Source organism: Plectropomus leopardus, chromosome 1 (genome assembly GCF_026936395.1).
Source record: "Plectropomus leopardus strain MGB_pleo_1.0 chromosome 1, ASM2693639v1, whole genome shotgun sequence".
Classification (NCBI taxonomy): Eukaryota; Metazoa; Chordata; class Actinopteri; order Perciformes; family Serranidae; genus Plectropomus; species Plectropomus leopardus.
In genome coordinates, this window is record NC_142176.1 from 30707538 (window position 1) to 30723466 (window position 15929).

The 15929-nt window shown below is 39.1% G+C and overlaps 1 protein-coding gene across 3 annotated transcripts in view; it reads left to right on the top strand.

Annotated features, from left to right (window-relative positions):
• The window catches only part of unc13c (unc-13 homolog C (C. elegans)), a 132149-nt gene extending 116834 nt beyond the window's left edge, over positions 1 to 15315 (top strand). For all 3 annotated transcript variants that reach the window (XM_088079896.1, XM_088079909.1, XM_088079905.1), the window contains 5 exons: positions 855 to 935; positions 4736 to 4883; positions 8763 to 8855; positions 11084 to 11243; positions 13683 to 15315. In XM_088079896.1, coding sequence (XP_087936022.1) covers positions 855 to 935; positions 4736 to 4883; positions 8763 to 8855; positions 11084 to 11243; positions 13683 to 13968 — 768 coding nt within the window. In that variant the 3' untranslated portion in view covers positions 13969 to 15315. The remainder of the gene's footprint in view (positions 1 to 854; positions 936 to 4735; positions 4884 to 8762; positions 8856 to 11083; positions 11244 to 13682) is intronic.
• The last annotated feature ends 614 nt before the right edge of the window (positions 15316 to 15929 follow it).

Genomic DNA, 15929 nt, shown 5'->3' on the forward strand with positions numbered 1-15929 from the left:
GTACATCTGCATTGTGGCATTTTCATTGGAGTGACGTATTTCTTCCAGCTTGCAGCCTTAAGTTAATCGGGGGCTCGCCATTACATTGTTTTCACAGAATGGGGAGATTACTGGAATTGAGTCAGTACAAACCAAGTGGTCCCAGTGCAATTTTGGCATCAAAAACAGACAACATCTCAGTGCAGATGTTGATGAAAGCATTTTCTTTCTCACACCAGCTCTTTAAAATCTGTTTCAAACAGACTTGTGGTGGATAAAATCTATATTTCATTATGAATGAGCACAAAAAACATATATGTTTGTGTTTTTTTCACCCTTTAATTTGAGTGACGATGTGTGCATTTTCACACATTGCACATTGTGCACAACTCTTCGAGTGTGATGACTATGATTGAATCTTCGCAGCTAACATCAAGACTTGTGTGTTAAACACAAGGGGCCAGATATGTGAAACTTTGTAGATGAGGACCAATGTCATAGCAGTGTTTGCATCAGTGATTTAGTTTTCTCAATGCTCCTTCTAAATCTAAAACATTGATGTCATTTTGTCTATGCTTTACAAGAGAAACACCTGGGAAATAAGGTGGTGCCAGAAGTTACTTAGCTAATCAATTCATAAATAAGGAAAACGTCTGTTAGAATTGACAAAAAAACATTTCTCATGATTAAAATAGATTTTTTGAAACACAGCAAGGCTCAATTTTATCAGACACTCTGAAGCTTAAATGACTGCAATTGGTGCTGTTTTGTAAACAGTCTATGCTCGATCTCGAGAATTCAAAGCATTTGAAAGCAATTTGTGTTCCTGTTTTGCCAAATGTTGAGTGTTTTGTCTTGATCTGATATGCCTCCAGGAGCATGTAACTCGAGAGGAAGCCAGAAGTCTGACTCCGCGACAGTGTGCAGCCATGGACCTTGTGCTTCCCACCATCAAGGTGAGTTTATGATGATTATACTGTTGGTTGCACAGCGAGACACCTGGATGGCAAAACTTGACTTTTTGAAAAGACAGGAGAGGCTGCATAAGGTATGGCAGAGCAGAGATATGCAAAGTGATTTAAATGACAATATTGTAAATCACTATATACATATATATATGTCCAGTGTGTGTGTGTGTGTATACATACATATATATATATATATATATATATATATATATATATATATGACAAAGCTGACAAAACATGGACAGGGATAGTTGTAATGTTTCAAACGCTTTTAATGGAAAAAACATACTCTAACGTGTGTATATTTTTTATTTTGATGTCATCTGACTAAAATGGAGAGAAACATTTTTCTTTAGTCACTTCACAAATCGCTAAAGACACTTGTGACGGGGGCTAGTATAAATTGTTCGAAATCTCCACTTTACAATAGTACCTCTATTTCCTTGATGTTTTCTGAATGAGACACAGTGTAGTTGCAAGAAGACAATGTTCCTGAATCAAAGTGCTCACAACATGCTTGAGAAAAAAATACCATTATAGTTTGAAAAACACAATGCTGTCTAGATCCATCTGATGAGACATAATTAATATCAAGGAATATGGAAAGATGCCCGAAGCTTCTCAGCACAAGAAAGTGTGAAAAGCAGCGCTGCTAATTTACTGCTATATGACTGTTTGTTGTAAAGGGATATGAGACAATTTCAAGACCAAGCCTCAGTTCTACAGGGACAAGAAAAGAGTTATGGTGTGGTGCCACTGGGGGAACACTGCATCATAAAGTGCTGAGGAAACTAATTGATTTTTGCAGTCTCCAAGGAAACTACCTGCAGGTTCAGATCAATCATGTCTCTGGAATTCAGTTAATCAGTATTCCAATGAGAACAGTCAATTAACGCAGATCAGTAATGCCTTAGGAGAGTTGGCCGACCAGATTAAAAACTGCTATTAACAGGGCTACATCATATTTTTTTATATATTGCAGGAACAACAGCTTTAAACCTGCAATCTCTAAAAGACAAAAAAATAGGAGAGATGCATTGATAGAGGACCAAATATGCTGCAGTTATTGACTCCTATGGATATATATCATTAGCTACTAGTGTAAGAATAGTACATCCAGCTGTTACCTTAAATGTACACATGGTATTAAGGAGCCAAACTTATATAAATGCAGTAGAGTGGCTTGTACACAGAACATATACTTGAATATTTGGGCATGAGTGCATTTAGTGATTATCCCAATAAAAATATTTAATCCCGACTGAACTTAAACCTGTGTAAACTGATGGGTAGGATAATGGGGAAATGCACTGGGCCATAGAGCAGTGCATGTGTGTTAGCAGATGGCATGCATGTGATAGAAGACGATGTGCACTCCATTTGACTGATTCCCAATAATGCACCATTCGTTCCTTTCTTTGAACTCTGACCCATGAGTGATTGTAGAAGAGAGGCAGCTTTTTCTTTCCCACCAAATCCAGCTTTGTTGTTCTAGACAAATTAGTGGGTTTATGTATGGACTACACATGTAGTGTATTTTAGGAAAGATGCTGCTTTTCACTTCAAGAATTTATAGAAAATAAATATCTATATCACCTGTTTTTTTCTGTTGTCAGACATATACTGTATATGGAAAGTAATATGGGAGTGCCATAGACTCAGAAGGAGTGAAATTTCATGTGGTTCACAACAAGATACCACCCCCTGATAAACCTCGAGGATAGAGATGAAAGAAAAAAAAATAATGAATGACATAAGGATAAAAAGAAAAGACAAGGGATGAGGAACAAAAAGAGGAATAAATTAAATAAAGATTTGAAGAATGTAAGGGAAAGGAGGGAAAAAAGACAACAGTGATGAAATATAGGGTAGATGGCAGTCTGGCAGGTAATTTTGCCGGAGGCAGGGTGATATTTTGAGCATGTGGGGTGATTCTGCCAGGTCGGCTGTTCTTTTTGCCAGAGGGAATGCAGCACTGCAGCCTAGCAGTAACACTATGGATGTCTTCTAACATGGAGCAACACTTCCCTTGACCATTACACTTAAGTGCATCAGTTTTTTACCATGATGGGGTAATTAGAATGGCTCTTTGAATTGAAATATGCACAATCACAACAATAACATTAGAAAAAACTTAAATACACATGTAAATACTGAACTCTACTACTGAACTTCTCTCTGGAGTATGTTGCTAAATCTTTAATACTGGCAGATGAGACCATTGTAATATATTTATATATTTTAAAAAGTAAGCTAGACTTGTGTATAATTGCATTCTACACCCCAAGGATACTCAACCTGCTTTGCCAGCTTTTGCAAAATGACAGAAAACAGGGGGGGAGTTAATAAACAAACATTAATAATAATTTATAAATAAAATAAAATAAATTAATTGACTTTTTAAATCTGTGCTGTCCTCTCTCATCTTTGCTCAGAGACGAGTTCAGTCGCAGCAGCCCAGCACAGGTCAGGTGCACACAGGGACATTTCTAGGATTTGACGTATTCAGGTTTAGCCAGGACTTGTTGGGGGGTCCAGGAGATCCTCACCTGACACGTCTTTTTTGATAAACCAACTCTATTTTGATGGGTTTTTTTCACTCCATATTTACACCTTACCATTAAAAAAAAAACACACACATTGTGAATCTTTTTTTCATTGTAAATTAGAAAATGGTTTGTGGGCCACTGGGCACCCTATTGAGGGCCAGATTTGGCCTGCGGGCTCTGAGGTGAGTATCACAAATACATTTTACAAAAAGTACGGCTATGTCATTATTTACTATAAGCTTAGCCTTAGTTCCAAAATTAGTTTGCGACAGAAAGTATACACTTTTTTATATAATATATTTGTTGTTTGCTGTGGGGTAAATTTCAGATTAATTACAAGGAGTTTCCCATTTAGTGTGTGATTTCATTTTCTTTCTCTGGATAAACTGAACATGTGACCCACCCCCTGCGTGCCAGATTATGTATAGTTCACGAGAGGCATATGTCAGTCAAAAATTGTGACTTATGAGTCCTTAAAGAGGTAGAAAACAATGCCTCTTGCTGTGCTGAGTCAGTTCCGGACCTGATACCAGTCAAAAAATAATTACCAGACAAATCCTATTGGGAGCATCTTGCTATGTGTGATAAAGATCAAATATCACCTGGCAGCAATATACAATTTGTAGACCTTGTTTCTATCGGCAGTATTTTATTGCCCAGGGCCTCTGGTGTACATTAACTTTTTAACTTAGATCACGACAACAGACCCTACAGTAACTCCCCAACAAATACTCCTTTGTTCCTATAATATTCATGTGGAGAGATCGCTAAACACATAGGCACAAAAGAATAAAAGCTATGAAGGGTTTAGAAATGTGTCTCAGAGCACTTTCATCTTCACTTCTTTTCAGCATCCTTAATAAGATCTGTCCGTGGCCAGCCTCCCACCTTCCACATGTGGGAGTGGTGACAGGGTTTGAAAAGAAAACACAGCCTTGTCTGTCCTCAGCCATCAGGCTTATCAGCACAAATGTGCATTAACCATCCAAGCATGGGTTTCAGATTTAAATACCTGGTAATTAGCTACAAAAGTGGCTATTACTGCTGTCTCTTGTCTGGTCTCTTTATGTGTTTGCGCCTCCTTGTTAAATGCACATAATCCTAGGCTGTTCTCTCAGCCAACTGTTGTCGTGTATGAACTCAAAAGAGGCTTACAGTATGTTTAAAGTAATTTCAAAGTTTCTGTTCACCTTGGGAAATTATAAGTCTGAGCTTCTTGTTCCTGTTTTTTTTTTTCAGCAATACTTCCATGCTGGAGGAAATGGGCTGAAGAAAACCTTCCTGGAAAAGAGCCCTGATATGAAGTCCCTCAAATATGCTCTCAGCCTTTACACTCAACCTACAGATGCCTTGATCAAGAAATATATATGCACCCAAACCTCTCAAGGTAATGAGCTCGCTAAGGTCAGGCTCAATTAAGTTTCAGTTCAGGGAGTGGAAGTGCAGTGATGATGCGTAGATGCAGAGAGCACAGATATGAGGGACTCAGAAACACTGAATCAATCAAAGCAGACTGGGCTTTCTTTTAGGAGGGCTTAAAGAGGCAGGCACTAAAACAAAGCATTTCAGACATAGGATGAATACAGGTATATTCAGACAGTATTAAAAAAATAAAATCTTCTTTTGAACATAAATGCATGCAAACATGTTCACCTCAAAAGGTGAAAGACAAGTAAATACCTGACAACAAGCATTACATTGGACCTTTAACACTTTCTGCAGACACTAGTTAGTAAGCATATTCTAATTAAACCTGATAACCTCTGTTAGTGAAATTCAGAATGCATTTTTCTCCTGTTGATGCATTATTTTGTCTGTATAACAGCAAATTCTTTAAGTAATAGAAGGAAAGCCTTATTTCCACCAAATCACCAGCTGCTCCTATTGGTGTTTGGAACTGATTGAAAATAATGTGACTCCAGTCTGGGCTCGCTTTAAACTCAATATAGTTCTATTTCCATCGGCCTCCTTTACTTTACAGCATATTCTGAGCATCTGTGTGTGTCACTTATTTTCTTTAAGTTTATATGTGAACTGGACAATGATTGCATTCATCCCCTAATCTCTCTTTCACTATAAATAAATACAAAAAACAAGTTTTCAGTGGCATCTTCACCCCATGCCCTTAGGGGCCTGAATGCATAAAAACACTGTCATGACAGATTTATATAAAACATATGTGGTGTAAATGTATAAATTCCCTTGTGTGATCTTTCTCTCCGTCATCAGCGACCCACTTTCATGTGTTGTTTTCACATTCATCCGTCTCTATATAGAACTTTTTCCCCATCTCTCTGTCTCTCTCTGTCACTCTTTCTGTAACAAGGCAGAAATACCTTCAGGTGTCCGGAGAGATTCGAGAGGGAATTCAGCCCAGTGGGGCGTTGAAGCTTTAAGCTCCTGGTTGCCTCAGTGTGTTCAGCCTTGCAGAACGCTGCATAGGCAGGCAGCAGGAAAACAGAATGGCAATGGGAGAAAGCTAGTCAGCCAGGCAGTCAGCGGGCCCAACCAGCGCTCTCGCTCTCACTGACTGGCAGATGGGCAAAGACGCACAGCATTTCACTGCGTGCTATTTTGAGATGGCTCGATGTGTTTCTCCTCTTCCTCCCTCTCTAAATCTCTCCTCTCATCCCTTCCCCCCTTCCGAGTTGACACCATGTTGTCACTCTTTATCTGCGGTGGTCTAATGCGATGCCCATAAGTGGAGTTAGTGAGGTGGTAGATGTGCATTAGGTCAGTAAACAGTGTAGGGATGTGCTGATGCTTGATGAAGCACAGTGGACACTGTTTCATTAATCACCAACCCCTGTGCTCTGACACATTTAGACCATGCCATGCTCTGGTCTATTCCTGAAAATTGTACGCATGGAAGCACACGTGTGTTCTGTTTGTTTGGGAGCAGGCTGAAGCTTTATAGTTGCTTGAAACTACAGTGGAAATAATTGCTTACATTAATCAAGACATATTTCTTTATACAGTCATTTCATGTGAATATCTTACAGATTTCTGCTCATGAAGTAATCTTCTGTTGATTTGTCACTTTGTGTGATTGGGTAACATCTTTTTTTATGTTGAAACAGCAAAAGGGGAAAAAATTCAATGAATTCAACTGCAGCTCTGCAACAATTAATGCTTACACCTCACCTCTCTTATCTGTTACCTCCTTTTGTTAGCATTTCCCTCACTTAATCTGCTGACCCTCCTCACTGCCACCTTTGTTTTATCTACTTTTGCTTTCCTTTATCTTCCTTATGTGCCATTCATCTTACGAGTGGAGTGCCTGTCCACACTGAACCTGTTTTGAACGGGCCAACTTCAAACTCAGAAACTCACACAAACCTTTCATGGCACCAATGACAAACTTAACATTTACCTATTTATAGAAACAAAAGTGCTTATTCTGAAAGTTATATTGCTAACCAAATGTTTGCTGATACATAGCATTTTTAGTCTCTCTTCATTCATCTGTTCTTAAATGTACTGCAGCAAGCCACGAAGAGTGAGCTGTACACAATATGCTTTTCAGCCATGTTACTTTTAAGACATTAAATAATACATTAAACAGTGGCTATGTTTGCATGCACACTAATTCACAACTTAACTTATTCTGAATATGACAATATGCAGAATTTGGCATGGGTCTTGTAAACTGCACATTGCATTTGGATGTTCTGAATTGGGCCTTTTTCTGAATTTAGCATTTTCCGATTAAGACGTGGGATATACAGGTATTATCTTGGTTTCAATAGTATTATTTGTGCATGTATACAGCGCATTTGAAATATATTTCTCAGTTGGGGTTTTTACTGCACTTTGCAACACACAGTCTCTTGTCTATTAACAGTCTCACTTGTTCTTTATCTGTATCTGTATCTGTATGTACTTACTAAAGAGTGTACTTCTGGCGGTGTTAACATATCACATAGATCTAAAGAATTCTCACTCCGTGCCGCTCTTCCTTGTGTCCTCAGCAGTACACCTGACAACTGTTAAGTCAATCAGAAAAACGATTGTTGAAAAAATCAATGGACAGACAGAAAGAGACTTCTTCCATTTTAGTTAGAGTCACACCTTGCTCTCCCATGACTCCCAAACTGCCCATTCCAACATCTGTGGTGTATATGACTGTTAATTAATTTTTAAAGGCACAGACTAACAGTGTCCCTATTCTAATTCCAATCAGTAAACATGCCATTTCATTATTATATTATTTCAGCCTGTAGGTGAAGTAAATGCTGTTGCATTGCTCCGTTAATTTCCCACAAGTCTACAGCTTAATTGTGCAGCAGCAATGTTTTTCTGCCCCCTCCCTCCAACCTCTCAGGGCATCATTACAATAAATCAGGAGGCTTGTTTCTTCATTACCAGCTGTAATGGGCACTGCATGTTTGGCACATATTGATTAGCTATTGGATCAACACGCCCCTTCATCAACCACACTGGCACTTGCCTTCCAGTGTTCAACATCTGTTTGTCCCAGGCTGGGTGAAACACAAGGCAGGAATCCCTGCATTAGACAAAGTGAGACACATGGTCAGCAGTCAATTCTAATTGTTTCCTGGCAGCAGCATGTCCCCATGTGATTGAAACTGTAATGCTGATGTAACTGTGCAGGCTGTGATGCCCAAAAGGGTATTTCCTCCTTCACAGTGTTCACTTTTGTCCCCTCTCCACCTCCTCTCTGATACATAGTCCTGCTTTCATTTCCACTTGTGTTGTTTTCATGCAGTCAAATACAATGTTTTATCTTTATTTCTGACAAATTCAACAGTCAGATGATTTCATTGTGCAGAGCATTATTTATTTAGTGAATCCCTTCACACCATCTGCCTCCTTCATGGCCTTCAAACCAGGCAGATTATTTCATGTTTCCTTTTTCCTCTTCTGCTTGTTCAGCCTCAAGCTAAAGGTAAGTCTGGTTGTGTTTGCTACTGCGCTGCCATAGGGGTGAAATCACGAGTACTCCCCTACTGTTTTTCTGGGTTTAGTATTTTTGCTTTGACACACAGAGAGGTGTTTATACACCATTTTTTGGATCAATTTCTGGATACCTCATCCACAAAAAAAGCTGCACCCACAGTTTTGGATTCTGTCCTTTCATCCTCTCTTCTCCTTTATATCCTCTCTCTCCATCTCTCTCTTTTACCTCTGTTTTCCGATCTCTCTATTTTCTCTCCCTGGCCCCCTCTCTGCCACTCCTCCATTCTCTCTGATTTTCATTATGCCTCTTTCCAATACTCCTGTTGTTGTTTTGGTGTGTGTCCAGGTCAGTCATCCAATGGATCCGTGGGGGAGGTGTCGATGCAAGTGAATCTCATCTCTCACCCTGGCACTGGAGAGCACAAAGTCAGCGTGAAGGGTGAGATTTTCCGATACTCAGACCTGCCTTTTGTTGTTCATTTTTAAAATGTGTACACTTGTTTAAAGACTCACCATGGACAGGTCCTGGTGGTAATCTCCTATGTGTGATGGTGCTGCTGAGCCATGATCAGCTGCATTTTTATATAACCTTGGAGCTCATTTTGGGGACCAAAAAGAAGGAAATTAAATGACATAATTGAAGTCATTATACAGAAAACCACAACCACAACTGGTGCTGTTTTGTAGGTTTTTTTTCTATTCTTGCCGAGGCTATTAAAGAGTTGCAGCTTAGCCCAACACTTATGATTGAGAGATCTGAAACGTCTGTGTTTTTATTAGCCTTACTAGCAGCATGTCTGAGGGCATGGTGATGTCAATCTGTCAGTCTGTCCACCACCTTGGCCTAGACTGAAATATCTCAACAAGAACTATTAGATGGATTGCTATGACATTTTGCACAGTCATTCATGTCCCCCAGAGCGTAAATTTGTCAACCAATAGGTTGACATTCTTTGACTTTTGATCAGCTTGTCTAAACTTTTTTTTAAATGGTATTCATGGTACCAAGTAAATCTTAAGTACATTGGTGAACTGATGACGTTACCTCTGACACCTCATAAGGATTGATGGATTGGTATACCATTTTCCACAGACATTCAAAAGATAAATCCTGACAACCTCAGTGATCTCAATACATTTCTTCTAGTAGCAGAATGAAGTTCTCATTTTTTAATGAAATATCTAAACAATTATTGGATGCACTGGCATGGAATTTTTTACAATCATTTATACCAGAGGTCTTCGTGGGTCTGAAATGGTGGACCATGCATGCAAATACAAATGTTTTAATTTTTGTTAATATGGCTGTGCGAAACACAGTTAGATTGGTTAGATTTTTAAAATTTTAATTGTTGAGTTCATTCACAGAAATTATGAGCAACTGAATCCATACAGGTCCCAGGTCAGTTCTTAGGGTCTTTGATTTAAAACCAGATACCTGCAATATCATGTCCATCAGCATCAGCTGCACTTTGTGTTAGCATATCTACTTGCTAAAATCAGATGGTGACAATGGTGAACTTTATACCTGCTTAACACCAGCATGTTAGCATTGTTATTGTATGTTGGCATGCTGATAGCATTTGGATGGAAGCACTGCTTTGTCCAGTGTTGTTAAACACTGCTGTTATAAGACACTACACTAGATGAAACGATAGATCAGTGTAGCCGATGTCTGCTGCTGTTCCATATCCAAGATAGGTCAGGTTATAATCAGGCTATAGGCATCAGTGCTGCCTCACAGAACGGCTAGCATGGTCTTTTCTTGTTTCATTCACTATACGTCAATTCATTCACTTCATTTTAATCCAAGAGCAAATAGTTGCATTTTCCAGTTTAGATTCTAACTCCATTATGCACTAAAAATAATTGTTATTCATTCTTAATGCTTTATTCTATCTTCATATCTTTTTGCAAGGTATAGAAAAATGTCCAGATTTTCATTTGTCCATGATTCAAATAGGTTTACTGTTTTTGAAATACATTTCTATAATTACACACTTGTTGCTTTTTGTTCCCTAAATGTCAGCAACAAAAATCGGGCTCATCACCCCACAGCTGCAAAGCTTTCTGTTCCACCTCCTGAAGCAACACCATATGCACTACAGCTGGCAATCAGCTATAATCAGCCGACAGCACTAACACGACAACCTGATTGCAGTTAGTTCACTATGGCAGTCATATATGGATGCTTCTGTTATTACAGGATGAAGAGATGCAGTTTAACATTTTCATCTTTATTTTCTACATTTCCCAGAATTACCTCTGGCAACCACCAATGGACAAAATGCAATAAAAAAATCTGATTCTTTGTCTCCCTTATGGTGGATTTATCCCTGTACATTTTTTATGTGCAAAACGGTCTGTGAATAAATGCTTTCAGTTTGACTCATAGACGGTGACATCCAAAGATGTTTACCATTAATGTTCCAGATAAGTGGAAATGTTTCTGCTATCAAATTCTATTCTACTTGCTCTGACAGTATCTCACCATAATATGACATTTTCTACATTTAGCCAGTTATCTGTGGAAAAGGAAGATAAATACACTTATGACAAAAGAAAATGGGGCCAAGAATACATTTAAACAGTGTTAGTGTTTGACTTTACTTTCTTCTAAACTATATCTACGATGACGCTGATTATTATTTGCTCTGGTTTTCTTAGTGGTCGCAGTGAACAACCTCATCTGGCAAACCAACGCCATGTTCCGGCCGTTTGTAGAGGTCAATGCTGTGGGACCACACCTGGCTGACAAGAAGCGCAAATTCAGCACCAAGACCAAGAATAACAATTGGTCACCAAAGTACAATGAAACATTCCAATAGTGAGTAATCCTGCTTTCTTCATGTTAGTTACAGAGGAGGAGAGAAGGAGCAAGCTGGGGGAGTTTTTTTTAAAGTACATCCTGTATTATTTTTCTGCATTTTGCCTGCCTACATACAAACTAAGAATAGTCTCCAAGATTATTTACCTTAACGACTGTATATGCTGCAGTATCTTCAAACTAGTATTCAGAGTGCTATCTGCACACTACAAAAGAGTCTCTAGCAACCTATATACCACATAATACCTGTAATGCCTCACTGCCAAAGTCTTCCTAATTGTTATAAGCAGTGAATGGAATACAGTTGCAACACCAGCACTTCTGCTTATTGCATTGAAACTGTGAAAGGAAGTCAAGTGACTGCATTAGAAATCTATGAGCCTGTCCCTGCTGTAAAACTGTCACTCTAAGCCAAGCCAACTGAAATCACAATGCTAAAATTATCTTGGGGCATTTTTATATTAGGTACAATTGATTTTTACTGTGTCTGTGTACAATTGCACCCCTGGCTGTGCAGCGCAGAGTATGAGATCGGCGTGTGCTGTATGTATTTGCAGATTTTGGAGGACAACAGCAACACTGTGAGAAGCCTTTGCAACTCAACTCACCAACTGCTACTTGTATAAAATTGTTAGATTTTGATACAGTGCGTTTTCACACCTGACAAATCTTACCCAAATGCACATTTCAATTGAATTCAGGCACGTATCAACCAAGTGTCAACCTCCAAGGCTAAAAAATGAAGCCATTATGGAATTGCCAAAAACTGCAGTTCCTTGATTGACCACTTTAGGCTGGCTCCAAAACAGAGTCAATCCCCATGGACTGCACTGTCAAAATGTCCATCTTTACAGCAGAAACAAACACGTGCACAGCCTGATAAAAGAAACAGTTTTGGTCTCTATAGCTAATGTCAACATACATGACAACTGTGCAGGGGGTGAATTTTGTAAAGGCCCAGTTACACATGTTTAAGGGCAAGGCCTCTTGAGTGACAGGCTGTATATGAGGCATTGCTACAGTTTATGAGTCAGATTAACCCCTTGCTTCTCCAGAGCTCCATCTTTTTGACTAAATTTGGTCATTATGGCTCCAAAAACTGAGATGGCGATAGCCAAAATGCAGAATTTAAGGCTACAATATGGCAGTCCATAAACCAGTGGATGACGTCACAGTAGTCATGTCTATTATTTATACAGTCTATAGTATTGACTTACTGTGCCCAGGTACGGCACTCAAGCAGCAACCTCCAGGGCTGAAAAATGAAGCCAATGCAAAAGTGCCAAAAACTGTAGTTAATCAAATGACCACTTGCTGGATCCAAAAGGAGTAAATCCCCATAGATCCCCAAGTTAAAAGGCCCACTTTCATCACAGAAACAAACATCTTTACAGCCTGGTACAAAGAAACAATTTTGGTCTCTATAGCTAATTTTCATGTTCATGAGAACTGTATGGTGAATTTTTATATGACTTAACTGCTTAAATCTTATCAAGGCTTAAGGTTACACATAATTATGGGCATGGCCACTTTAAGGGAAAGGCTGTCTCATTAAGGGTCATCTCTGCTGATGTAAAACACTCACCCTTCGCTCCTCCACAGCTCGGGAAAATTCAAGATGGCAGGGGCCAAAATGCAGAACTCAAAGCTTTAAAACTGCAGTCCACAAAACAAATAGGTCGCAACACGGTAGCTACATCTGCCATTTTTATACACTCTATGGGAAGAAAGTATTCACTCTAATCAAAGAAACTGGACTTTATGGTTAAGTGTGCTCAGCCCAGGTCTGGGTCCGTGATGTGAGAACCTCCTTAGAATGAGTTGTAGCAACAGCAGTGTGATCATTGCAGGCTCATTGCCGTCTGCATATAGATTTACTCCTGCCACTGTCATTTGAATTTTAGGAAGCCATTAAAGTTGCTAGGGATAATTAGAAAACAACCTAAAACAAAAGCTGACACAGAATAATGGCTCATTTGAATAGAAACATTAATTTCACTTGCAAAACATGACTAAATTTGTGTCATCACAGACACACATATAATGGGGCAGCTTCGCTTGGGAAATGTCATCCAGCCAGAGTCTCTTACTGACATGGTATATTCAGCTGCGAACAAAGCAGGATGTCAGCGTCCAAAAAGCAATTGGTGTGCGCTCATGTACAGATCAGTGAGACTTAGGGCTTTTCATTAAGGTTGAACAATAAAACAAAAAGTCATATTGGTATGCTTTTAAGCGACTTACAACTTACTTATGAGCTGTCGTCATGTGGTAAACCCAACACTTCAATTTCCGCAAAGGTTAAATCATTTCCTTTTTAAATTCTGAAATCATTTCCTTTTGAAGTACAGCCCAGTAAAATATCTCAAATAATGCATGACACCAACATATTTGAACACTTGAGTTTCACGTCTCAAATCTCTTTGTCATTCCTCCCAGTGTTCTAAGTAATGAACATGGTCCGGAGGCCTACGAGCTGCACGTCTCAGTGAAGGACTACTGCTTTGCCCGAGAGGACCGCATCATCGGCATGACGGTCATCCAGCTCCGAGAGCTGGCCGAGAAAGGCAGCTGCTCTGCCTCCTACCCCCTGGTGAAGAGCATCTCCATGGACGAAACTGGCCTCACCATTATGAGGATACTCTCTCAAAGGACCAACGATGAGGTGGCCAAAGAGTTTGTGCGTCTCAAGACAGACACACGCTCGGCAGAGGAAGTGTCATAATGTGCGACAAAAAATGCAGTATTAAAAGAGTTGTGTTGTCTTAAGTAAGAGATGAAGAGAGGAAGGAGAAAGAGCAGTAGCAACAGATGTTCTTTCTGCATAGAAGCTGGCGAATGAGATTGTCCAAAGAGAAGCGCAGGAGGCCCAAATGTGGCAAGGCAGCGAGACAGTGAGAAGGAGAGGGAGAGAGAGAGAGAGAGAGAGAGAGAGGGAGAGAGAGAGTTGTGTTTGTTTGTTTGTTTTTGTGCATGTGCGTAAAACATCTGTTGGAATGTTCATTTTAAAACTACAGTATGTACAAGTGTTTACTTACCGTATGCTTACTATTAAGTACTATATTCTACGAGTTATGTTAACGAGACATGAAATACCTTTTGTACAACATTTAGTCTTTTTGAACAGAGATTTGTTCCAATAAAGTGCCAAACCAGTGGAAAAAAAGAACAAACCCAACGTATATGAATTATGGTGAACTTAGTATGTTTGAAATTTGCTCGATTATTTTGTCCGGTGTAAGTCATTTTCTGACCGTGTGGCGTTTTGATTGTTGCAAAGTCTTTCATTTTGCACCCTCGTTTTTTGGCTTCACGTTCTTCCACACAGCACTGTTGTGCATGTCCTCTTCTCGGTCATGTCTCTCCCATGATTCCACAGTGACCACCGAGCAGGGTCCTGTCCCCTTGCCTTCAAACTGTTTGTATTTTAAGTCGACCTGAAAATAGACCATGTTTTTTGTAAATGGCGATGACTGCTATGTAAACCTTCATAGGTGTTTGTAATTTTATAACCATGACAACAATGACGACAGCCTCCAGTGCTAACAGTCTTGGCAGAAAGGATGGAAATGTTTTCTTTTTCTTTGGCTTTTTGTTCTTTGTTTTTGGCCATCAGCTTCCAGCCTTTCTGAATGACCACTGTGAACATGAGCTTTGGAAGGCAAGCTTACATGACATTGCTGACAGTTTGATATTATTGTTTCATATTTTTCCGATAACTTTGTTCCTGATAAACTGCCAAAGTTATATAAAATATTTGTACAAAAGCAATCCATTACATGTATGAAGATAAATATGTACATGTGATCTATTACTTTTTCAATGCTCAATATTTGATTATTGATAGGGTGGTACTAAGATTTTATTTTTTTTATTTCCTGTGAAGCTGTTAACCAATATGAAAGTTGCTCATGTTACTTTACACATTAGTTATACCAGCTTCTGTCATTGGAATTATTTTTCTTCATAAAGGAAAGAGTCTAACATTTGGTAAATATGCAACATTCCTATGTATTGCACTGATGGCGAATTGTATGTCATGTAAATATATTTAGTGAGATATTGTACAAAAGTCTACTTTTCTTCAACGTGCATAAAGTATGTGCAAATGTGTTAAAAATTCTGGGTCATTTTGAACAATTGTCCAGTAACCATCCTTTTAACACACAGCACAAGTATTAGACATTTCTGAGGTTTTTTAATATTTCAAACTTAAGATTTAGGAGACTACAGTAATTACTGACATAACGCATCAGTTACTATTCATACAAACTCTTGGCAGCTAATTTTTTGCATTTTGTGTTGAGAATTCAATTTAGAAATCCAAAGAAATACTAGACATCACCTTGAAATCGGATAACTCTTTCTGGCATCCTTGCTCGGACCACACCCCTACACACCTGTAAAGTTTTGTGGCTGCATTTTGCACAGTTATGGCGCTATCGCGGTGGCAAAAACCATCCAATGACAGACAGACATCACCTGGCACAGTACTTGAAATGGCTTCTTTACTAGTTTCTGCTGCAGTGGGTGTCACTAGGACCACATTTTGCTGTGATGACAGAGACAGACTCACATGCTGAAAATAATACCAGGAATTGCAACAGTGTCACAGATAATGAATACACCTTTGGGAAACAGTCTGACAAGGGTTGCATACAACTGTGTCATGTTTAATCTGAAACA